The sequence below is a fragment of the Miniopterus schreibersii genome (assembly GCF_964146895.1).
Source record: "Miniopterus schreibersii genome assembly, chromosome: 1".
NCBI classification, from domain to species: Eukaryota; Metazoa; Chordata; class Mammalia; order Chiroptera; family Miniopteridae; genus Miniopterus; species Miniopterus schreibersii.
The window spans coordinates 116,873,007-116,898,500 of record NC_138101.1 but is presented as its reverse complement, the minus strand read 5'-3'; the positions used below and the strand labels follow the sequence as shown (position 1 = coordinate 116,898,500).

The 25,494-nt window shown below is 41.2% G+C and overlaps 1 protein-coding gene across 2 annotated transcripts; it reads right to left on the bottom strand.

Moving 5' to 3' along the window:
• Nucleotides 1–537: 537 nt before the first annotated feature.
• Nucleotides 538–24,718, bottom strand: MAP3K8 (mitogen-activated protein kinase kinase kinase 8). Of its 2 annotated transcripts, none has more exons than XM_081137500.1 (8): nucleotides 24,347–24,718; nucleotides 18,926–19,284; nucleotides 12,415–12,582; nucleotides 9,889–10,150; nucleotides 8,387–8,493; nucleotides 3,502–3,654; nucleotides 2,583–2,829; nucleotides 538–1,664 (listed from the first exon to the last, which is right to left on the bottom strand). In XM_081137500.1, the coding sequence occupies exons 2-8, from the start codon at nucleotides 19,259–19,261 to the stop codon at nucleotides 1,534–1,536; spliced, it is 1,404 nt and encodes a 467-aa protein (XP_080993626.1). In that variant the 5' UTR covers nucleotides 19,262–19,284; nucleotides 24,347–24,718; the 3' UTR covers nucleotides 538–1,533. The 2 variants fall into 2 exon arrangements, with proteins under 2 accessions (XP_080993626.1, XP_080993625.1); XM_081137499.1 differs by having other exon boundaries at nucleotides 24,003–24,646.
• Nucleotides 24,719–25,494: the final 776 nt, after the last annotated feature.

Below are 25,494 nucleotides of genomic sequence, written 5' to 3'. Positions count from 1 at the left end.
TTTACTCACTTTGTTCCCGCCTCTGAATAAAACCAGAGGTAACAATGCATCTTTCATATGTGTGTTGTGAAGATTACAGGGCTGGTGTGTTGTACATAATACATGTTAAAGTGTAATACTATTCACTCAGTGAATGGTGGATCCAACTCCCATACAACAGTTTCCATCAGAATTTGGTGTGCATGACTGAAATCTACCTTGTACAAAGGCAACTTAGTTATGAATTTGGCAAACACTAATAGGCACAGAGCATGCATGTATATATTCCAAGATAGTATAAATGTAGAAAAACAAGATCCAAAATAGAACCACAATTAGCTTGAACCAGTGGTTCACAATTTTTTTACCTCAGTGTACTGGAGGGACACAACCCAATCCAGATGACAACAGCTTGATACAGCAGCAATAGAAGAGGAGCATACATACAATTTGCAAAGCTCTCAAGTATTTTTTGCCTCCTCATGATACATGCTTATATATCCCAACCCCTAGAGCCCACCTCCAGTCCCGGGTTAGAATCATACCTCTCACAATAATTAAGGCAAAATATTGAATTTATTCAGTTGATTTGACCAATCACATTAGATAAAAGTGTTGGTTTCATTCGCATGATGTAAAAAACATACTTTAAATAGATATAGTCATACACTTTACAATGTTAAATATATATATAAGAAAGACTCATGAAGGCATTTGATATAAAACATACATAGTATGCTATTTTAATATACAAATGCTTAAAAGAAAATAGTCATAGGAGTTACAAAAGCAGCATCATTAACAATTGACAAGTTTCCAGTTTTCATAAAGGTCACATTCTCATCCTTTGGGATGTACAGAAATTATGTGGTTTACACAGTTTTATCCACATTCAAAACATCATGTTTTAAATGTTTTAAGCATAGCATGTACAGTACAAAATGTTTCCATAGGAACATAACAGAACCTGTCACTAGTGGCCTGCTGTCAGATGGCTCCTCACTAATCAGGTAGCCATCTTCAAGACACTAGTTCAGCTTATTGCTACAATATTCAAGTTGTTCTATTCACCCAAAATATAATGACTTTAATTTAAACTAGAATCTACTGACATAGGCCCAAAGAGTTAGCGTACAATATACACTAATATATACAAAACAACTATTCTGAGTTAAATGAAGTTCCCATACTTAAGTTGAAACCAAGAATAGTAATTTTAGGCTAATATATTACTTTATAATTGGTACTTTAAAATTTTTGAGCAAAGTGCACAGTGAATGAAATCGGTCACCGGAAATGATCCTTCTAGGAACACTTAATTCCTCCCCTTGAGTCACCCCACCTGAGAAATGAGAACCTTTAGACCTGCTGGGTACCAGGGCAGCTCCACAAATCAAACTCACAGGAGACATGTGGAATCACATTTATGAATCATGGGAGCCCACACTGCAGGCTAATAAATGTCACAGTTCACTAGACAGAGTGCCTGTGTAGAGTCAGCAGAACTAGATTCCAGGAGATAAAAGATGAGTCTTAATTTAGAGTAAATTACAATCAGCCATACTCTAACGTTGGTGGTCCCCGGACAAGATTGAAATAGCCGGCCAGAGCTCCAAGGTCTATGTAGAGAGAACGTTGTCTCTTTAGCATCTCAGATTCTTCAGTGCTTCCTGTGCATGAAGAATCTGAAAAGAGAAACATTGAAAAAAATAAAACAAATGACCAGGAAACATGTTCAATAATAAATACCTGTTCCTTCTGCAAAAAAATAATAGGTTGATCCTAATGAAACAGCATTCAAGCCCTGGTTTTACTGGAGAGCTAGAGTTGAAAACCATGGTCTAATTTGTGTAATATGTCATACACAAAAGAGTTCAAGTAAGAGTCAATGACAGCAAGAAATTAGCTAGAAATCCTGGAGTATTTTCCAACGTCCCAGATGACTCTCTTTAAATATGGAAAAGTCAGACAAGAAGCACAGAAATGCAAATAAGGGCTCCAGCTGTGACAACTGGGTTTGGACCTAAATGGATTAAGAATGCCACAGATTTTAATAACAAAAATAGAAACCACTCTCCATGAATATTCAATGCTCCTGGAATATGTACTGATCTTCCTAAATGGGAAAGATTCAGAGCTGGCAAAGAGATTTCAAGCACAGGAAGAGAGAAATGCAAATTGACTTCAAACTCAACATTTTATCTGGGCAGAGCAGTGCTATGACGTTTCCAAGCAAGGACAGGTGTGGCTTACCATAACTAAATCTAACAGAACTCACACTTTACCAGCAGCAAAACTGTCATGCTTGATTTGCTTTTAAAGGCACATGAAATTTTCTGTTGCGAAAAAACAAGTCAGAGGCAATTCTCAATGACTGTGTTACCTACATTTGCACTAAAAACCTGTTATAACTTGCTAATAATTTAGCCATTTTTTAAATGCTTTTGCTAACATTCTTCCTAAAATTTCTCAAACAACTTAGGGAACTCAAGAAGTTACTTCATTTTTTTTTTCCAAGTGCCTTCATTGATTCCCACCTCAGTGTGATGTAGACAGAAAAAGAAGGGAAGCGAGAGGCAGTGCACACAGCAGGGTGTCCATACCGGCAATGTTCTCAGGAAGTTCCAACTCCTTCCTACTCAGCAGCCTCTTCCTCTCAAAAAGGGCCGAGTCCAGACTCTGACAGCGCGGCTGGTCCTCTCTGGGGGGGTTCAGGGCCTCATGTTTTAGTAGGTCTGCTGCCCTGGGGCGGTGATTGGGGTTCCTCTCCAGGGCAGCTTCTATCAGCTCTCTCATACTGGGACTGCAGTCATCTGCAATATCCTCTAATGGAGGGGCCTGCTTGTGGATCTATCAACAAACCAACTTAGCATCAATATATGAAAATATACCCTCAACAGGAAAAGTATTCCTGTAACATGACCTGGAAAGTCACTCATTTCCCACCTCATGCCCTGCAGCAAATACAGCTCATACCCTGAAACAAGTTGCTGTTTAATTTCCTAAGGACACCAAGTTAAACCCATCTTCTGGTTCAGTGCAAAGATACATGCTAGTTGTGACGCAACAGTGACAGCTTTGTATCTCAACAGTGGGCCAAGGGTCACCATGCCGTATGGGGGCAGTATCTGCTCCTGAATCTCTCCACAATAAAATGGGAGTTGCATGTATCACTATGTGCCAAGTTGGCATGAGGATCTATAATCTAATATTTTTTATTCTGACAGTGTTCAGAGAACATACACAATTGCTTTTGCTCAAAAATGTATGCTACTCTGAGGCTATTAAGTGGAATCTTATTATTACATGTCTAACAAAATAGCATATAATTAATGCCCAAAGTACATTTAGTAAGTTCCCGTAAAAGAGCAATGCCTTCTTTGAGAGAATGGGGCTTCCTCATTGTGGGATAAACTTTCAACTGCCTCTCATGAGTCCCTAGTTCACCACCATCCCCCTCAGGAAGGAGAGCAGCACTCCAGAGAGGTGTGCCCCACTCAGCCCTGGTAGAACCCCACTTACTATGTACAGGTAGGAGGGATAGGCTGAGCGAGGGTAGCGCTTCACCCATGGTGGGGTGCCCGTCTGCATGTGGATAAGTGTGGCCCCCAGGCTGTAGATGTCTGCTTTCGTTGAATGGCCCCTGCACAGGATCACCTCTGGGCTCATGTAAATCTGTAAAAGAAGCAGGAAACATCAGTCTGACTCCTCTCACTTGTCTGGGTTTCCATTTCCCTAACCCAGTTCTGGAAGCTGGCTCATCCACTGGTACCATATTTACTGCACCCTTCATCCCTTCAGGAGAGTACCATTGCTGTGCTCCTGTAAGCTAAGGAGAGTAACAGACAGCCACTTGGGACCAGCTCATCAAAGTTCTGCAAAGCACTGATGCATGCTTCTGCTTAAACGCCAGTTCCTTTCATATTTCAAAACAGACTACAAATATTGTTCTTCACCTCATGTGTGTCACTAAATTGCAGTAATAAAAGGTGTCTGAAGTCCACATAGTATTAACACTGACCACTTGGAAAAGAACTTTAAAAAGTGCAATGTTGTAAAAGTGATTCTAATTAGTCATTTCTATGAACTACTTATTTCTACCTCCCATGTAGCCCACTGACTAAATATTCAAAGACATTTTAACACTGTGGAATTTCAATTTGGTTTCATGAGTCGCCGCTGGAACAGTAGGGCTAGGTTTAGAAATAGTTTCTCTAAGAAGTGTTTTTTTCTAAACCTAAGAAAGAGAAAACAAAAACAAATACTGGTGCCCAGTGAGCTGGAGTTCTGGCTGGTCTAGGCATATCCTAATTAATAATATTTCGCTTTAAGGAATTTTTATACTGTTATTCGAATATTGAGAAGGAGGGTGAGTGGTCCCAGGATACATCCCTGAGTACATAAGTAAAGAACTGGCTTACAAAAACAGGGGAAGTTACTCAGTTTTCCTATCCAAACCCTGCTCAACTTCGCCCTACAACACATTTCTGGGTTGGCTTCTTTTCCTCTTTCTCTCTCTTTCTCTCTCTCCTTCTTTCTCTCTCTCTCTCTCTCTCTCTCTCTGCAAACGGCCAAACCAAGCTCCTTGTTCTCAAGCTTCCCCTGAAGCAAAAAGACAGATCCTGAAAGACTTTCTTACTAAATATAATCAGAAAGTTATACAATAAATACAGTCGGGAGAATTAACTGTCAGTAGGGGGTGCCCACCTCCTCCCTGCAATAGAAGGATTAAGTAAAATATTTACTGCTTATGGAACCAAAAGCAGCTGTGCAATGGGGTTCTGCAGGCTCTATGTGACTACACATTTGGGGACAGCAGTGGCCTGTCCACCTGGTGACCTTGCTGCTGCCCCTCAGGCAGATTGCCCAGAGCTGCATGGCTCAATAGCTCAGAGCTCCTGCTTTCTCAAGTTCTGCAAGAGCCAGGGCAGCAGTGTATGGTGTTCAAAGGCTCTGCAAGCTGGCTGACCGAAGACATGAAGCAGGCCTGGTGGGACCTGGGTGAGGCTCTCTGAGTGGCATGCCCCCAGGCATGGGCACTGGCACAAGAGAGCCTACGTGTCATGTAAGGGGTCAAGGCACTCACCTCTCAGTATATTTATTACAAAGGGGAAGAGTGTGTGTGTGTGTGTGTGTGTGTGTGTGTGTGTGCGCGCGCGCGCGCACACGGACCCACGTGTGTGATGATTACATGTTAACTTATATAAAGACCAAACACCAAATCAGAAGAAAATAAAAACGTTTTAAAAAGGACCATGCTATGTGATTCTAATTAGCTATTTACATTCATTATTTATTCTTTCTCTGCACCATGTAATTAGAAAACAATAAGTTGACTATATACCAGATTAACTCTGTATACAAGGGTGAGCAAAAGTAAGTTTACAGTTGTAATACAAACAAATAATACAATAATTAATAAATAATAATACAAGAATAAATTCTGTTTCATGTACTCAAAACTATAAACCTGCTTTTGCCCAAACCTGTATGTATTATGTGGTTCCAATATAATGTTCTGAATGTAAATGCTGAGGGAAAGAGGGAGGGAGAGAGGGAAAGAAAGAGAGATCAAACACAGGTGACCAGCGTCCGCACTGAGGAGCTATATACAGGTAGGAGGGATAGGCCGACCAAGGGTAGCACTTCACCCAGGGTGCCAGTCTGCATATGCTGCTGGGATCAAAAATCATGGACAGCTATGAAGTAGCCAAGTGAACTAGTTCTAATGGAAAGCAAATGTGTGTGGCTGACTTTGACTCACTACACCTCACTGGGTCTTTTAGCATAGGAGTAAAAATAAGCCTGCTGAAAGGTTTCACTGGTGACTTCAGAGCCTTACTCGTCAAATTTCAGCTCCTGAGTACCATACAGATATTAAAATGCAGGTTGATTGGAAGAGAGTTTATAACTATAAACACTAAATACCAAAGCCAGTTTAGTAATTCATAAAAAGCAATTTACATTTGATGAAAATAACCCATATACTGTTCAGGAGTAAATACTGTCATTATCTCATACTCAGACACACATTCTTTTTCTAAGAGAGAATCCCAGAAAGGGCATGTCTTTCTCCAGACATTGCAAAATGTTCAATTTGATCATGCTGCCAGGAAGCAAAAGGTATTTTCCATCTTTAATACCATAAATAGTTTGTTTCTCAAGCTGGCTCCAGGAAAACAGTAACACTGTCACATATCTAAACTTCTGACTAATGCCAAAATATGCTAAAAATTCTGCCCCCAAACACATGTCCTAGGCATTTAGTCTTAGATTTGTGCTTTGATGAAGTATTCTTAAGGTCTGGGACTAAAGCATTAAAAAAAAAAAGAAAGTCTACAGTTTTTTCTTCTGAATATTATTCTGCTCAAAGATGACTATCAAGAATCCTCTCTCAGCCCGGCCGGGCGTGGCTCAGCGGTTGAGCGTCAATCTAGGATCCAGGCGACAGAGGTTCGATTCCTGGTAAGGGCACATGCCCGGGTTGTGGGCTTGATCAATGACTCTCTCATCATTGATGTTTCTATCTCTCTCTCTCCCTCTCTTTTCCTCCCTCTGAAATCAATAAAGATATATTTAAAAAAAAAAAATAGAATCCTCTCTCAAATATTTTTCCAGAATAATTCATTAATATCAGCAAAAACAAGGATTTCTTCTGCTGCCCAGTGGAGTCTTTGCTCTGAGAGTTAAGAAAAGGCTTACAAAATCTTGTTTTGAAATGAAGGTTTATTTTATTTTATTTTATTTTACACTGCAATTGAGTTCAGTGCAATCAATATATCTGCCAGCTAGACGAAGGGTTGTTATTTGGTTGAACACTAAGACTGATCTGATAATCTTGAAGCAAAGGTGCAGCCACGTACCCTCTCTCTCTGCATTTTCTGGGGGCACTTCCAGTAGAGAGAAGGGCATGGGGCTGGGAGGCTGATAGTTAAGCACCCACCATAGTAGACATGGGCGAGAGAGGCAGCTACTACATCCATTTACTTTCCCAATTTTATCCCCCATTGTCCATCATAACCAACTTTGAACTAACTTATTGATCTGTTAATAATTCAGGTAAATTTAATATAGCTCCTTTCACCAAAAAGTGAGGATTGCTGAAGTACCACCAAGGGCATAATCCTTATTGATCTTGTCCTGTGTCCTACCCCTGGTATCTACAACAGCCTGCCATATAGCAGATGCTCAGTACACACTCGCTGCATGAATCAACTATTCAGCTTAATAATGTGAATGTTAAATTAAATATGTTATTTGAAAGCCTATGAATGCATTTCTCTGAATCTTATTTAGATTCAGGAAAGTTTTGTTTGGGTTTTGCTTTATTTTTCTTCACAAACATAAGTATTATAACTAGTTCATATCTTCAGTAAGATTTATTTATGCTATAAACTTGAGGCCTATTATAGGATCCATAGGATTAAATATAGGCCTAAAATGTTGTCAGTTCTCAATAAAATATTATTAATGACCATGAAAGTTATGGCTGTAAATCAGGGGTGGGGAACCTTTTTTCTGCCAAGGGTCATCTGGATATTTATAACATCATTTGCAGGCCACACAAAATTATCAACTTAAGAATTAGCTATGAAAAAAGCTCCTGAATTTATTGAATTTCGAGTTTCATCTACAGTTCCTTTGGCAGGGCCAGACCAAATGATTTTGGATGTTCCCCGCCCCTGCTGTAAATGAACCAAAACAATAATAAAACTAGGAATATATATATTCACTATATTAAAAAGTTGTATAGTGGTTAGACCTTAATCTTTAGACTCAGAGAAACTGGGTTCAAGTTCCAGATCTATAACTAGCTGAGAAGCTTTGGGCACTTTAAGCTCTTCAACCTTGTTTCCTTATTATAAAATGGGAATCATAATAGTACTTGCCTATAATAATAGTGTTTACCAATAATAGGATTGTTGTGAGGATTAAAAAATATAACTCATTTAAAGGGCTAAAATGAGTACTTGACACAGAGCAAGTACTCATTAAATATGTTACTATGATAATACAAATTTAATGCAATGGCTTTTCTCCCCTTCTCTGTCCTTTCTGCAGTAATGCTAGAACATTTTTTTTAATTCATTAATTTATTCATTCATTCATTCATTCATTCATTCATTTAAAGCCTCACCTGAGGATATTTTTTTCATTGCTTTTCAGAGAGAACAAGGGGAGACATAGGTGTCAGAGAGACACATCGACTGGTTGCCTCCAGTGCTCGCCCCGACCTGGGCCAGGATTGAGCCTGCAGCCAAGGTAAATGCCTTTGGCCAGAATCAAACCCAAGACCCTTCAATCCATGGGGCCGATACTCTAACCACTGAGCAAACCAGTTAAGATGAAGATTTTTATTTTTATTCTTAATAAGATATCAACCATTCTTATGGAAATATAATTATACCTCTGTTCCTCGGAGGTCCTTAGGGAAATAGATGTCTTCAGTCATTTGGACACTTAGTCCAAAATCTACCAAAACGGCTTTTGTGGACATGAAAACAATGTTGCTAGCTATAAAGAGAGGAAAATTTTTAGTAAATAAAATGAAAACATTATCTAAAACAACAAGTCCCAAATCAGAATAGATTAAAATGCTTTCCCTAATGAAATAGGTGTAATGTATTCAAAAGAGGAGGCTGAAAGTGTAGGTAAAAATCACTTCAGATGTGTAAAGAATTCAGGTAATGTGGAAATAAATGATTGTAGCCACTAATAATGTTCAAGATACAATAGCCAAGACATAGAAACAACCTAAGTGTCCATTAATGGGTAAAGAAAATGTGATATACAGTATGTGTGTGTGTGTGTGTGTGTGTGTGTGTGTGTGTGTGATGGAATATTATTCAGCCATGAAAAAGAAGGAAATATTGCCATTTGTGACAACCTGGATAGACCTTAAGGGCATTATGCTAAGTGAAATAAGTCATACAGAGTAAGACAAACACTGTCTTACATGTGGAGTCTAAAAAAACCAAATTCATAGAAACAGAATAGACTGGTGGTTATCAGAGTTAGTGGGCAGGGGAAATGGGTGAACGTGGTCAAAGGGTAAAAACTTCAGTTATAAGTTGAATAAATCCTGGGGATGTAACATACAACATCGTGACTATAGTTAACAGTGCCTATTGTATATTGGAAAGTTGCTAGAAGAGTAGATTTTAAAAGTTCTCACCACCAAAAATAATTATAACTATGTGAGGTAATTAATGTGTTAACCAACCTAACTGTGGTAATCATTTTGCAATATATACATATATTAAATCATTACATTGTACACCTTAAACTTACACAATGCTATATGTCAGTTATATCTCAATAAAGCTAGGGAAAAATACAATAATGCTCAAGAGCTTGAGTTTCAAATTCTGTGATGTAAGTGGCTAGTATTAAGTCACTTTCTAAAAAAAGAAGTAAAATACCCTTTTGCTTTTCAGTAAAAGTCTTGTTGGTTCTAGTTATCATTAGGTATTAAGAGTCCATAGTGGGTCTCTCTTGCACATTTCCTCCTCATTTTACTCTTAGAAAGCAGTCAGTGAAGACTTATTGAATGAACTATTGCCAAATTAATGTTCAAAATTTAAAAGCTATTTGTTTTTCAACAAGATGTGGCTGTATGTGTGTGTTTTGAAGTAAATCAGTATTTTAAAAGCCAGAGACAGTAATTAATAGATGTGTGGCTCTAGTCTTTTCCACAATTGGAAAATCACACTTCCTTATGACGGTGAAAGTTCTAGTGACCCCTCTTGACTCTAAAAGGTGTTTCAGAAGCACAGTGGAGAAAGTGCAAGGTGCTCCAAGGGAGCTGTGCTCCCTGCCTTTAAGAATCTTTAGATTGAAGAAAATAGCCCATTTGCCTCCTAACTAGTTTCGTTAAGTCAAAAAGATACATATCCAATGATAACTCACGTTTAATATCATGGTGAATCACTTTCTTTGAGTGTAGAAAATCAAGTCCCTTGAGAACATGCTTTGTCACCCAAATAATTTCAAATTCTCTCATTGGTCCACAGCTCTCCAGTTTCTCCAGAACAGACCCTCCCTCGCCTGCTTCCATGAAGAGATGGACAGTTTCACCCCACAGGATGGCGCCATATAACTCAGCGATGTTCTCATGCCGGAAGCAAGCCTGGATTTCCACATCAGATGGCTTAAATTGATCTACTGGGATCTAAAACACAAAAATACCAGTAAGATTCTAAACAACCTCAGGACAATGAAAAATATAAAGTCAGCCCTCCATATCTGCAGGTTCCACTCCCACGGATACAGAGGGCCAACTAAGGGATGTGAGTATCTGAGGATTTTGGTATCGTTGGGGTTTCCTGGAACCAGTCCCCCTCAAATACCAAGGGATGCCTGTAATATAGGTCAACCTACAAACTGAAAAACAAGTCATTGCCATCAAGGACACCCTGATCTGTATAAAATTGTACTGCTTAGCTAAAATAATGTTGAACTGAGATCTGCCTTCACATTATGCCAGCTTTAGGTAAACAATTCAAAATAATTAAAAAAAGTATAAATTATTATTTTCATTTAGAGTATAGAAATCCAACCAAAGAACCATTTGTGATTGAATCAAGAGAGATAATTTCTTATTTATTATATATGTAATTTCTATAGCATTCAGATGTTAGGTCATATTTTCAATATTTCTTGTCATGAAATAATATTCTTTGGTCCCACAGCTCATGCTCTAACAATGCATTTAAAATAAGCACTGGGCATCCATTCCATAGGAAATCAAAAGTCATTAATAAAGAAAAAAGTAGATCTTTCAGTGCAGATAGATATGAAATGTCTCCAAAATATAGTGTTAGATGAAAAAAGCAAGACGCAGAAGTATGTATATCATGTTTCCATTTGCAAAAAAAAAAATTTTTTAACTATCCATGCATGTGCCCAAGAGACTTTCTGGAAGGTTACATAAGAACCCATTATCAGTAGTTCCCTCAAGGAAAGGGATTTTATTCTTTAGCCTACTCTCTTTTGAATCAGTTTGGGGTTGTTAATCATTTTATGTTTTTATTTTTTAAGAAAAAAATATAGCTTAAAAAATAAATATAGGCACTACAAGGAAAACAGACCCACAAAGCTATTTTTCTATGCTTTTTATGATGAAACTGAAACACGGGACACTTTGGTTCTAAGAGCTATATAGAATGTCACCAGATGTTTTTAAAAAAACTTGAACATGTCCCCTCTAAATGCAAGCTTCAAGTGGCTTATTAAGACTCCTGTTGTTTTTTTTCCCCTTCTAATAACAGATATTCTACCAAATCTTTATAAAGGAAAAAATGAAGCCAACATATTGTCAATCTTTTAATTATGATAACAGAGATTGAGATGATATTCAGCAATTATTTATTTTATTTTTGTTAAATCAAGTGAGTTTATTTTATTGCACTTAAAAATGTTTTAAAATAAAACAGACATACATAAAAGTGTAAAACCAGTTAAGTATCAAACTCAATACATTATTATCTGAACACACCCATGTAACCACCATGTAGATGAAGAAACAGAACTCTACCCATACCCAGAGACCCCTCCGGACCTCTTCCAGTCACTGCCCCTTAAGGGTACCCACTAACCTGACTTCCAACAGCATGGATTTGGTTAGCCTATTTTTGGCCTTTATATAAGTAGAATCTCATACTGTTGATCTTATTTTGTATCTGGCTATTTTAGTTCAACATAATGATTATGAGAGTTGTCTACATTATCATTGTAAATCATTTATTTCCTTGGCTATTCAGTATTCCATTGTGTCAATATACCACATTTTGGTATCTGGAAACTTTCCAGTTTGGGACTGTTACAAATAGTGCTGCCACAAACATTCTAGTAGGTAGCTTTCGGTGACCACGTGCACATGCCCACAGGGTGTGTTCCAATAGGAGTAGAACTGCTGTATCATCAGGCTTGTCCATGTTGAGCTTAGGCAGATACTGCCAAACACTCTTCCAAAGTATCTCACTAATGACTGGTTAAGAAGAAGAGATGGGACCTTTTCAAGAATTTGTTTATTTAAGTTCAGCCCTTTACTCTGCAGTCCTGGGAAGCCTTGCAGCCTTCCCAGCTTCTGCTTCCCTGCCTGCTCCCCTCCCCAGTGGGTGGGATTAAAGGAGCAGTGCAAGGATTAGTTCCTGCCGGAGAGCACCCCTCCACCCTAGCTGGCCACAATAGGGACCATTGTGGCTGATGTTATCTAAACTGGTGCTAAATTGACCAGCACTTTCTTTTTTTATCATGAAAAAAATTAATTAGATTAAAATCAACTATGCACTCAGGCAGATTTAGGGGTTGAATGCCCCAGGTAGCAAGCAAATCCATAAAACATAGAGGCTTTTGGACAGGGCAGCCTTAGACAAGATCCAGTCAAAGGCTAACGAGTTTTCAGTAATGCAATGCTGTTCACAAAGTACATACCAGTTTACACGCCATTCTTTTCTTAGTCTTTATATCTTGTGCTAAGTACACTTTTCCAAAGGCCCCCCGGGGAATGAAATCGGAGCCAATATTCCTGTAAGTTAGCTTCCAGGGGATGAGGAGAACATCAGAGTCTATTTGATAGCGTCCATTTTGGGGAGTGATTACCTACAACAAATAAAAATGTGGGAGGGTGAGAATTCCAGCAAAATCCTTTTCTAAGACCAGCCCTTTAAAAACTTGTTACTTTAGACTGCATTCCTTCATGCAGTGTCACTGTGTGTAATCATAACAGTGTACAGAGACTATATTTAGAGTTTCAGCAAGACAGAGAAAGCATGTAACAGAAACACATCCATCCCTGGTCAGACCTGATCAGATTTCCATCTACTTGGGAGTCATTAATTGCCAAATAGAACTTTAAAAATAATTTATCTAAGGGAGCATCGCTACTGTGACCAAGGGGCTGAAAATAAAGATTGCATAAATACAAACTGTGCCTGCAAACTGACTTGCTTCCAATTAAAATGTGCTAACCTGTTAGTCCGCATAGCTATTACTCACACATGATGCATATAGAGTGTGGAAATAAACTGATGATTATGGAGGATTCTGGAAAACAATGTGTTATGCCAGAGCTATGGGTTGACAGTGCTACCTAAAATAAGGGCGGAATTATTTCTCATCTACTTACTCATTTAATATTTATTGAGTGCACAGTGTGTGCCAGGCTTGGTATTTGGTGCTGAGGAGGCTGCTATGAAAGAGAGAGATGACCCCTGACCCCCAAGAGTTCATGAACAAGCACTCAGAACAAGAGATTTTGAAGCCAGTCCACTCAAAAATTAAGGGATGTATTCTGACAGCAGTGTGGGTTACGAGCGTGTACATTTGTCAAAACTCATCAAACTGCACATTAAAGTTCTGTGTATTTTACTGCATATAAGTCTATCTCAATTTTTAAAGAGTAAATAATTAAAAAGAGAAATAATTAAAATTAAAACAAATTAATAAGGTAATCCACAGGAGATATGATCTGGAGTAAGGCGTAAAACATGTTTAAAGTGTTCTTCCAAGAGATAAAGTGTCTCAAAAATACAAGTTTTTTCTAAGTATAATTAGTAATGATACAACTTCAGATTATGAATTCAGGAATTATGAAACTATCAAAGTGACATCAAGTTATTTCAAGTACAGACAAAGCAAAGGGGACTGCAGACCACATGGGGAAAGAATGGACCCCTGATTCATGTGCAGATGCTGGGGCTCCTCACAGGCCTCTGCTCCGGGAAGGGCTCTAGTAACTGTAAGGGTTATTCAGTCAGTCTCCACTATTGCTAAACTTAGCCACACACTCCACAAACAGATGTGCTCACTATTAGTCAGAGAATAAAACAGAACAACTCTAACACTTAGAAATGTGAAGTCAGTAAACTGAAAAATTAAATATTTACTAAACAGGCCCTCTGTGTGGGATTCTGTGCAGATCTCTAGAGGGAAAATGACTAGGGAGAGACCACAGGCTTGTTTGAAATATGACCTCCTTTCAAGAAGTGTGTCACCTCAAGTTACTGGAGGCCTCTTTTTACAGCTAAGAACATGATTAATCCAGTCCCCTTCCACATTTAGACAGACCCATGCTCACCTTATTCAACTGTGCTTGAATACTGCTTTTCTTGTTATTAAATATTTACAGATCCAATTTCACCGTAGCCTCTCAGTCATCCACTTCAGTGTTTAACTCACTTTCATGAAAACTTTACTTTTGTTTAACTAAAATTTGTTTTAATACAGTTTGACCCAGTGTCCTCTTATTCTATCCAAGAGGACAAAGAATAATAATAGCAGCCATAGATTGAGTGCTAATTATCAGCCAGGCATTGTGCTCAGTACTTTACACATTATCTCATCGAAGTCTCTCAATGGTCTTACTTGGTAAGTACTATTTTTATCTTCATTTTACAGATGGGAAAACTGGCTTCAGAGGTTAAGAAACTCGCTACTCAGTGAGAGAGTCAGGATTCAAACTCAGGGCTGTCTGACCCCAAAGCCACCACTCCTATTGTTTGGATAAGAGCCTTTTATCTTCCAGGAAGCTATAATTAAAACTGAGCCATGATCAAAACCCAGTTATTAAGAGCCGATGTTTACATGTCACTGAGCACACTTTACCCTCTTTGGACCAAATTCTGCAAGCGCCTTCACCCTCATTTCATAATCTCCTGCATTTGGGGATCCCCTCTGAATGTCCCTCAAGTCCTCCATGGCCACCTTTGATGTAGAGTGCTGACCCCTTTGCAGTTCTGCACAGCCCCTGGTTTTTCCCCTTGCCCTAGACCTTCCCTATTTGGGTTTGAGATGTTTTTCCCCCTTCTTCTTTCTAGGGGCTCTACCAAATAATCTTGTGGATCTCTGTGCTACTTATCTCTGCCAATCCTTCAACTAATCAAAGCCGCCTCCAAGTGCAGACATTATCAGCTCCATATCACTGACATGGATATTGGATAATACTGGGCCAGGAGAAGAACTTCAGAAAAATCCTTAGTTACTTCAGTGAAAATAAATTCCCTGAGGGACCTGTGTGATGTGGCTGATATGAAATGGATACAACCTTGGGCTACATTAAAAGAGTATATTCTCTAGAACAGAAGCACAACTGGCCCTGTCTTACTCTGCTGGTCACACCACAAATGGCCTGCCATGTTTATGTTCTAGGCTAAAGACAGGCACAGAACAGGCTTGAATTCAGAGGGAGCTACCCAGATGATGATGGAAGCTGACACTACAATACATGAGAAGTAGAAAACACAATGAGATGCATTTGTGAAAGAGGAGAGAAGATGTGGGGAACATGCAATTTTTAAAATATTGGCAGGACTGTCACAAGGAAGGAAAGTAACCATTGTATACAACAACTACCACAATGGTTTACATTCTTTCAACACTCACTACGCATAAACAGGTCAGGTGCCTTCATCATTTGTTCTAACAACAACCCTCTGGAATAAGTGCTCTCATGTAACCCATTTTACAGATAAGTCAATTGAGGCACAGAGGGGGGTGAGAACTAGCTCAAGGTCATATGGCTAATCTATTTCAGAGCTGAAATACATATGAAAGCACTTTAATTCATGGGCCCACAGTCTTCACCACCACTCATCATATATACCTTTTGATGGCCAAAGAACAGACATAGGACTAAGAAGAGTCAGAGATGGATTTTAGTTTTATTGAAGGAAGGACTGTCTTACAATCAGAATTGAAATTAAATGCCAAATGTGAAACTAAATGCCCCACTACATGATGAATTCTTCATCACAGGAGATTATCAAGCATAGACCAAAATGCTCCAGCAGTTAGTGGAGATGATGAATGGGGTGATTCAAGCATCAGACAGAGGAGGGTTTGATTCAGTATCTTTAAGGTTTTTCCAGCCCTAAGAAGCTGGGACCCCATGACTAACCCTAGGAACAGCATGCAGCATCTCACACCCACACCTGGGAGTGAGCCCTTTGGGCTCTTCAGCTCCCCATCACCAGAGCCAAGTATTTGGAACCAATTTTAGGTTCTTCATCCCAGATCAGGTTATGAATTGGTCTAGATTATAAATAACTTGTGGCACTCTTACACAAAGCAACCCCTATGATAGTCTCCTTAAGTTTCTTCCCTGGTCCTGCTGGAAGTTGATGAAACCTTTGTGAAATATTTTTAGGAAAGGAGTACACACCTGCAAACCACCATTTAACATGCCTGTGCTTCAGGCTATTTTTGTAATTCCTGTTCCTCCACCCTATTAACTAATTAACTCTACAGGCATTGTGGTGGTTGGTTGCCTGGAACACACCATGTCTCTATGCCTCTGGGCCTTTGCACATGCTATTCTCTTCACCTGGAACACTCTCTGTTCCCCATCTCCTTCATCTGGCTGACTCTAATTCAATAACTTAGGGATCAATTCCCCTTGAAATCCCCTCTGACAATCTTCTGGCTGCCCTACCCCACCTCATGACTGTGTGAGGTACTCTGCCTGACCATCCCCATAACAACCATGGTGTAGTTGTATTGGGAAGTACTACACTGCATTATAATTGCCTGTTTACTTGCCTCTTGCAATCACCCGGCAGTAAGCTACCAAAAGGCACAGTTCTCTACTGTATCTCTAGCATCTGGAAAAGCACCTAATACACTGTGGATGTTCTTGCTATGTCTAGCATTCACTTGAATGAAAGCATTTAGTCCACAGGTAGATACACTTATAGATAGATTTTTACCATGGAACCAATCTGGTAGATAATTAGCTGTCATTTGTAAAGCAGATAGCAGCAAATGAAGCCCAAAAGAGAAAAGTTTTGACAGGGTATTAGGAGGAAGACCATGGGAAGAGAAAGGTCTTGACCACAGGATGGTTCCAAGGAGACCACAGTGTGAGGATGAAGGGGATCTAAAAGCAAACCTTGCCTCCTGTATCATCTCATCTCAGATGAGCTATGATCAGGGATGGAAAGTCATGATTCCTATGTGATAGGTTAGAGCAGTCACAGGGGTTTATGTGATCCTTAAGGTCAGTGACAGGAAAGTCAACCACAGCACTAGAGCCATCAACCACTGGGTTGATTTCCCTAGTGAGACACAGTCTACGTTCGTTTGCATTTTAAGGTCCTCCTGTTATTCTGTTTTGTTTTTAAGTCTTCCTGCTTTATATTTTATATTCTTGATCATTTTTAAAATAAAAAATCTTTTTAAAGTTTTCAAGATCCCTGCTTTATGATATGTCCTATTCTTAAATTTTCTCTAAATATAGATTTGTTCATTTACAGAGCACAGGCTCGATGGCAGGCAGGAACTGACATTTTACTCTTACCCTTAGTAGATCTAAATTTTTCACTTGCTTTAAATGTCTTAATTTCTCCCTTTTCTGCATTAACTCTTTTTTTCTTAACTCCAAAACCATTAGGAAGCTATTTCTTTGTATTCCTTATAATTTTCCTGAATTCCCTTCTGTACATTCCCAGTGAAGGTCTGTCCCGTCCTCACCAGTCTGATGGACCAGGGGAAATGTACCTAAGTCTCTACATATTTACATGCAATAGTAATTTGTTTATTCTGCACGTTTTCCTTTAAAATGTCCATTTTGCCTGGCCAGGCGTGGCTCAGTGGTTGAGCGTCGACCTAGGATCCAGGCGATCGGGGTTCAATTCCCGGTCAGGGCACATACCCGGGTTGCGAGCTCGATCCCCAGTCGAGGGCGTGCAAGAGGCAGCCGATCAATGACTCTCTCATCAATGATGTTTCTATCTCTCTCTCTCCCTTTCCTTTCCTCTCTCTGAAATCAATAAAGATATATTTTTTAAAAAAAGATTTAAAATGTCCATTTTGATAAATATGTAAAAAAAGAGATAAACAATTATGTTTTTCATTATAGACATGAACCAGAGTTTTTCTGCTGTATTTTAGCTAAGAAAATCAGGTACTGCTTCTAGTTCAATGATTAGCAGAAGTAATATTTTCAAGATAAAGTACTTTGTCAACTATTAAATACAATTTGGATACCAAATTAAGTCACACAACTATGCAAAATGTAATCTCCTTCCAAACTGAGCTACAGATTAATACAACCAGCTTCTAACAAAACAATTCACTATATAGCTTACCCAAATCACTGTGTTGCTTTTAACTGAATGAATGCAGCATGCAATAAAAACAAAATAATTAAGTACTTTGTCCAGACTCTATTGTTTAGCACTGACCTTCTCCCTACATTAGCCATTTTACTATTTAGATGCACCAAAGGCAAGGGAGTCACTTCCATCAATAAGCATGTTTTGCAAGTTATCACCTACTCCTTTGTAAATTGTTCTTTTTAAAAAATTAGATGACCTTTAGCCAGCACCTACATTCACCTTTGACATACTAAGAGATTGAAAGAATCTCAGGCACACCTAAACACATCACCTAATCTATTTCTGTGGCAACAAAGTGTTGTCACGATATTTTGGATTATTTGCATACTTAGAATGACTAAGCAAATATGTCATTTGTCATCCATACTTTGCCAATTAAAGAGAGTGAATCTGTAGGTAGCTATTTACTGCCTACAGACTACATTTCTGCAAAAACTAAATTTAGCTAGTATTGATATTGTGAAAGTTCTAGATGTGACAAGAAAAAGGCAAAAAATTCAGCAAGTTTTTATTCCCTTCTCAGATGAAGGATTCTCATTAAGCCTTTCTCTTCTGCCTAACTGATGAGTTTTTTAATGAATTGTTAAATTAAAATACACTCTTCTTCATTCCCTATTTGTAGAACTACTACTAAAATTTTTTTAAATGGAACTTTTAATGAAGGCTCTTTTTGCATATTCAACATGAAGGTGATTCTTACAGATACTACATTTAAAAAAAATCATACCTGGCAGCCAGTCTAACCCAAGTTCAAATGCCACTCTGAATTAAATGAAGCTGCAGGGGTAAAGTTGAACACACAGCACTCAACTGATCAGGAAAAAACATACCATATTTAATAAAATTCCAGATTCTTGTCGTCGGTGTCCATAAAAACGCTTTGCCGTATTGGATATATGATTTGCAAAAGCAAGCAAATCCTCCACGGTTCCATATCTGACTGATGACAACCAAGGCACCTCTTGGCCACTGAGCAGCAAAGACTCCGAATGCTCCTCATTTTGATTGCTGTCTTGACACATGGTCATTAGACTGGGTTCATAAACCGCGGGCTCTTCACTCGCATAAAGATTTTCCATAATGTCTATTACATCAGACACATTCAAATGTTTAATTAATAAATCAATTTCTTCTTTATTGTCACTTCCAGTGCTCATGTACTCCATTACTGTTGTACTTTCCAGAGAGTCTGCAAAAGAAAACATAAATACTGCATTTACTATATTTGTATTGGCATTTGAAATCAATGGGAAACTGACATAAAATGATTGGGTTTCTACATGCCTTTGTTTAAAAAGATGAGGGATCTTTGTCTATAGGTGTGTGAATTCAAGTGGAGAGCTGAAGAAAGGGACCTTAGATAACCTTTAGTCCAGCTTGCTCACTTTGCATCGGGGAAACCTGAGATCCAAACAGTTTTATTCCTTACTCACTTACTCACTGAGTTAGTGGCATCAGCCATAGCCACTGAAAACAAACTTTCACTAAACATAAACAAGAATAAGAGCAGCTCAGGAATCCCAGGAATTAAGGCCCTGGCCCTTGACAGCTTCCAACCCTGCTACTCCCCCAAGAGGGCAATCCTCCCTGCAAGGGTCTCTGTGGCTTTTAGGCCTCAGGTGCCCTATAAGAAAAAAAACTACTTTACCAAATTATGAAGCTAACCTAGCAAATAAAATTCAGGCCCTGAAGTCAGAAGCATGTAAAATGAATTTTAATTTAAGCAAATTGATGATGATAGGTGAAGTTTCAGGGATAATTCTGATACAAATGCCTTAAACAGCTCATTCAGACATGGGACAAGCTTCAAAGCTTCCTTCTGCCAGCAATGAGTATAAGAAAGAAGAAGATTCATTTAACCTGTGAATCAACTGTCCTCTTTTTTTTTCAGCTGTCCTCTCCTGAGACCAGAATTTTTTAATAGTAAAAAGCATACATCACAAGGTTCCAAGAAGGTTAATTTAACATCTAGGCTAATGACCCTCTAGAAGTTGTGGTCTTACAAAGAGGCCAGGAAAGCCAAATTTATCATAAGCAAGACACAAGTAAGGACAGCCAACTATATTAGTCACTACTATATTTCATTTCTTATATACAAATCAGGTGCTACACCTGGGGACCTGTAAATGACAAAAAGAAGGAAAAGCAAGGGTAAAAAATGATGCTCAGGATTTTAGAACAACTCTAGTCTAAAGAATTAAAGATAAAATTTAAAAGGCCTAAGAGAATTTGGAGGCCTATATTTCTACTTAAACTATTGTGCTCCTGAAAGCACAGCCTCTCTCTGAAAGATGTTGCACGTCCTTAAGAGCACAAGCCTTTTTTTCACACATTCAGCACTCTGTGCAAAAAGTAGGAGGTGCCAGGAAATGTTCCACAGGCAACTCACCAACCAGCCACTGGCCTCTCAGTGAATTTAATTTAAGAAAAGATCAATTCAATATACAGGTGATGTATTATAGTACTGCAAACTTGAAACCCATATAATTTTATTAACTGATGTCACCCCAATAAATGAATAAATTTTTTAAAAATTAAGTAAATTTTAAAACTCAATCAAAAAAAGAACCACACAACTTTGTATGGTCATTAACTTATTTGGCATTCATTTCCTGATACAGGAATTTGTGGTAGGCAGTTGGACAGACAAGATCAGAGCAAGGATGATACAGAGGGTCACCAGGGTGGAGAGCCTCGGGTGCCTAGCAAGGGGCAAAACTGGGAAAACAAGGACCTGGCCCACAGGGTAACCTTGCCTCCCCTAGCATATCCCTGGTCATGAGGTTTAGACCCCCTGACCTTCCATATAGCTAGCTGGTCATGTGGTTCGGACCCTCCCAACCTTTCCTCCCCTGGCATGTTGCTAGTTGTGCAGGTTAGACCCCCTTAGAGAGGAAAAGAACCAAAGAGCCGGAGAACAGCCCTTAAGCATTAAGCACCTAGGACGATAAGGTTCTGACCTGCATCAAATATATCTAGGCCTCAATTGTGTTTCAGATCTAGGTCCCAAAAAGCAGCAAAACCAGGCAAGTGACGCCATGGCTGACATCAGGACCAGCTACGTTGACTAATGACTACCTGCCCTGGCAATGACCAATCAGTGGAGACCACGACCCTGAAAGGATACAGGGAAAGCTGATGAATAATATATTGAATCTTCCACTGGACCTCCCCTAAAATCTCCACCTTTAAAAGCCCTTAGGATGGAGGACCAGTGAGCTCTTCTTGAGTCTCCCCCCTCACCAGCCCCCCCCCAGCCAGGTGAGTTTTCCTTGCCTCTCTACGGTCCAAGGGCCCTTCTTTTGCCTCTGTAACTTGTTTCCTGAGCCATTTATTCTATCACTCACTTCTTCTACCTCTGTGACTTTCTAAATAAAATTTCTCTCATAGTTTGAGTCTTGGATCTGAATTCTTTCTTAACCAGAACTCAAGTACTGAGGTTGCTGAACCAAGGTCCCCACTGGTCTAACACCTGGAGCCATTCTCACTACCACCAACAAATAGTGCCTCAGGAAAGCAATGCAGCATCCTGCAGTATGACATTCCATCTAGATTCACACTGCTTGGTATCAAATCTTGGCCTCTCTTTTACTGTGTGCATGATCTTGGCCTCTCTGCACCTCACCACCCCCCCATCTGTTAAATGGAATCATAACAGCGCCTACTTCATAGGATAGCTGTGAGAATTAATGGAGCTCATGTGCACAAGGTGCTTAGTGCAGTGGCTGGTACACAGTAAATAAGCTGTGTCATCTGTTAAGTGCTATTATGTGCATAAAAGATACAAGGACCAAGTCAGCCACCTGGCTTTGCAGATATTGCATTAGGCCTCCTTTCTTATCTGCAAATGGGATGTGGCTACCTAGTCCCCAGCTTCTTCATAGTAAGTTTTTAAAGATTGTATCTAAAATAAAAGACAAAGAAAAAAAGGCAGAAACCTATGAAATACTTTGATGGTTGCTATCACCACAGTTACATCGAGAGAGCAAAGGAAGCTCCATCTCAGAGATCTTGTACACTCTTGGAGTCTGTTGAGTTATGAAAGGAATTTCTGAGGTTAAGGGAGGAACATTCGACTTGGGTTTCATCGAGCCATTTAGTTGCAGTTTCTACTTGTAGAATTTACTGAAAAACAGAAGTTAAAACAAAAATAGCCTGATTTAGGACCCCACTGGCTGGAAAGTTCCAAGGTTGCTGGACTTATCAAATGGCTGACTTGAGAGAAAATCAAGTTCCCAACAGTAATGTGACTCAAGAAAAAGAGGAAAAAGCCCATATAGTTTACTAGCCAGTCAGCTGATCCAGAGAGGAAAGACAGGTTATAGTTTTAAAATCCTACAGAAAGTCTCAAGTATTTATATGTAAAACCTAAGTTAGAAGTTAATTACACACACCCCTAAACTTTGAGACAGGGGCAGGGCAGAGCTGGAGGGGGCAAGGGGAGGGAGGGAGACAGGGAAGGAGGGCAGAGGAGGTGGAGGAGTGTATGACTGAGGCCGTCTTCAGAGCCAGGCATAATTACTTAGCAATGCAGGGTTCCTCTCATGAAAACCAGTGCTCCCCAAGCAACCCTGATGACCAGTCTACCCACAAAATAGCCCTGCAAAGAGCCTCCGCACTTTCAAGCTAAATTAAGCAGACAACATGCTAATGATTTCGGAGTTATTCATGATCAATACCACTGTAGAAAAACTGCAGATTGTGAAGGTATTCTACTTTAGCAATAAAGACCCTTTCCCACACAGTATACAATAAAAATCCTCATAAAATTCCTACTTCTTAACAAAGTAGATGACTATGCCACTTTTAGGTATGGAGAGTTAGCAAATACAGTCAGAATTATTTGCTTCAAAGTATTTCAGAAATCATCCATAAAGCCAAGAGGAAATCCTATTCCTAAACATTAATGTCATGGCTACTTGCATCGACATCAACAAAAGTTGAGGATTTCCTAACAAGTGTGAATGAAAATGGGCGGAGGGGATCAATGGGGGAAAAAGGAGGACATCTCTAATACTTTCAACAATAAAGATAAATTTTTAAAAAGAAGAAGAAAATGGCTAAGATTACCGGCATCATCATCTGCCTAACAAAGGACGATCAAACCTGTATTACTTCCCACTTAAAAGATTTTTCTGCCAACATAGTATACTGGCACTCAGGGCACATCTCTGATTATATTTCTGTTTTCAAAAAGCCACTGAATGACGCAGTTCAGCTATATAGAAGCACGGCCACTCTGCTTCAAGACTTCGAGATGCCTCAACCATCCAATTTCCCCTATAGTCCTGGAGGGCCATCTGCCAGAAGTGAGTGTTGCACACACACTCAGTCCCTCAGAGCTGGGGGCATCTGCTGGAATCAGATCATACTCTACTTGGTAAATACCTGAGATTTAGGCCACAGATATGTAAAGCAGCTGTATTAGTGTTCCTTTCCCTGTTCTTATCTGGAGTCGCCCTTTATTCCGGATCAATATATGTCTTTTCAACAGCGTAACAGACCGACCTAGTAGCGTTTCACTTAAAGACAGCCCGCGGCCCTCCCTGTCAACTTTCGGGATGAGCTCTGTGAAAGCCGCGCCGCCTCCTAAGCCCTGCTCTCCGCCCAGAACTAGAAGAACTTCAGATCCTGGTATCGCTTTACCACCGGCAAACATTTGTGAGATAACTTTTCTTAGGCCAAAAGCCAGGCATTCGCGTTCTGCTATACCCTTCCTTTACCGAGTTATACGCATGAAATTCAGTTTCAGCTTTTCAAAGGGCTCTTTGCTCCGCCAACCCCCACCCCCACTCCTTCCCTCCCTTTCCTCACTACTAAGGGAGCTTTAAAGGGTTTGTAAATTATACAAGTGCCCGTCTTCGGGGCGACGGCAGCGGGAGGCCCCAGCCTCTGAGACGCACTCACCGGCTCTGGTCAGGAGGAGCGAGGCGGTCGGGCGGCGGAGGCGGCGGGGCGCGCGGGCCCCGGCTCTCCGCGCTCTGCGCAGCCCCGCGCGGCCGGCGCGCTAGGGATCCGGGAAGGGGGAGGAAGGGGGCGGAGTCGCTGTGCCCGGCGGGAGACCCTTGCGCAAGGTGCTTTCCAGCCGCGCGGCGATCCGCGCGGACGACGGAAACGCGGCCGGCCCGCCCGCCCCACCCCCCGAGTCTAGCCCCACGCCGGGGACACCCTCCCTTTCGGGATGAGAGCCGCTGGGGTATCCGGAGGGCCGAGACCAGAAGGACACCTCCAGCCCCCGAATTCTGAGTTACCTGCGGCCTCCGCTCGCCCCGGCAGGCCAGGCGCTCGGGCTGCGCACCCCGGAGAGCCCGGTGCGCAGCGGCTGCCCAGCCCTCCCGAGCCGGGCGCGGCGGCCCTAAGGTCCGGCGGTGGCAGAAGCTGGAGCCAGGGCGACCGGCCCCTGAGCGTGGTGCGTCGTCTACACCCGAGCGGACTAACGAGCCCCGGCCACCGTCGTCGGCCCCTGACTCACGGCGTCTGAGCCGGCCGAGTGGCGGCGCTTCGTGCGCTAGCCACAGCCTCCCCGCCTTTTCCATTTCCCCTTTCTCTCCGTAAACAGAAAGAATTGTGGGGAAGCCAGAGCCCCCGCGCTGGGAAATTCCCTCCTCCCTCCTCCCTCGTGCGCCCTCGGGGCGCCCGGGCGGGGCTGAAGGCGGGGTGCGGGAGGAGCGAGCGCCCGACCCGGGAACGACGTGCCACCTAGGGGCCTGGGACCGTACCCGGGGGCCTGGGATACCTACTTGCTTTGCCTCGGACCTGATGAGCGGAAAGCCGGGTTATAGAGGGCGCCCCAGTGGCGGAGTTACAAAGCCCGACCGTGCTCTGCACCACTTCCCTGTCCCGGGCAGAAGACGATTTCCCTCCGCGCTCGCGCGCTCGGTGTGACTTGGTTACCCTGGCCCAGGCGGGCCGCCCGGGCCCTTCCGTGCCACCACGCCCGGGGGACAGAGGCGCCGCAAGCTGCCCCGCCGCGCGGCCGTGGGCGCGGCGACGTCCGGAGTTCTCTAACCGCGTCCAGGTCCCGGTGCGGTCCACGCACAGCCACTACCCGGGGTCTACACCCGCGCACTCGTGTTTAAACGTTTGGGAAAAGCTGCGGCAGGCTGGGCGGGAACCTGGGGGCCGAGCCCGTGGGTGGGGGCCGGGGTACTGCGCCAGAAAAACCTGGTTTTGTTCTTCATTGGACCTGCTTACTCTATGTCACCGCCCCATTACGAAGCGTGTCAATCGATCTCCTCCTACCCCCGCTGTGAGTCTGGGATTCTCCGTCCTGCTTGGAAAGAAGACCAAAGATCATCTATAGTGTTCTTCCTCCTGGAGGGGAAAGCTTTTACTCCAGGGGAAGCCGGAAGAGAGTTCTAGGGAAACGGCGCCTCTCTCCGCGAAATCCACTTGGCGG

Bases quoted from the DNA above. Each gene is read 5' to 3' on its own strand.
- MAP3K8 (XM_081137500.1), bottom strand. From the start codon at position 19,261: ATGGAGTACATGAGCACTGGAAGTGACAATAAAGAAGAAATTGATTTA. The intron at 10,151-12,414 runs GTATGTACTTTG...TTTGTGTTTTAG, and splicing joins AAAGAATGGCGTGTAAACTG to ATCCCAGTAGATCAATTTAA. The intron at 8,494-9,888 runs GTGAGTTATCAT...CTCTCTTTATAG, and splicing joins GATTCACCATGATATTAAAC to CTAGCAACATTGTTTTCATG.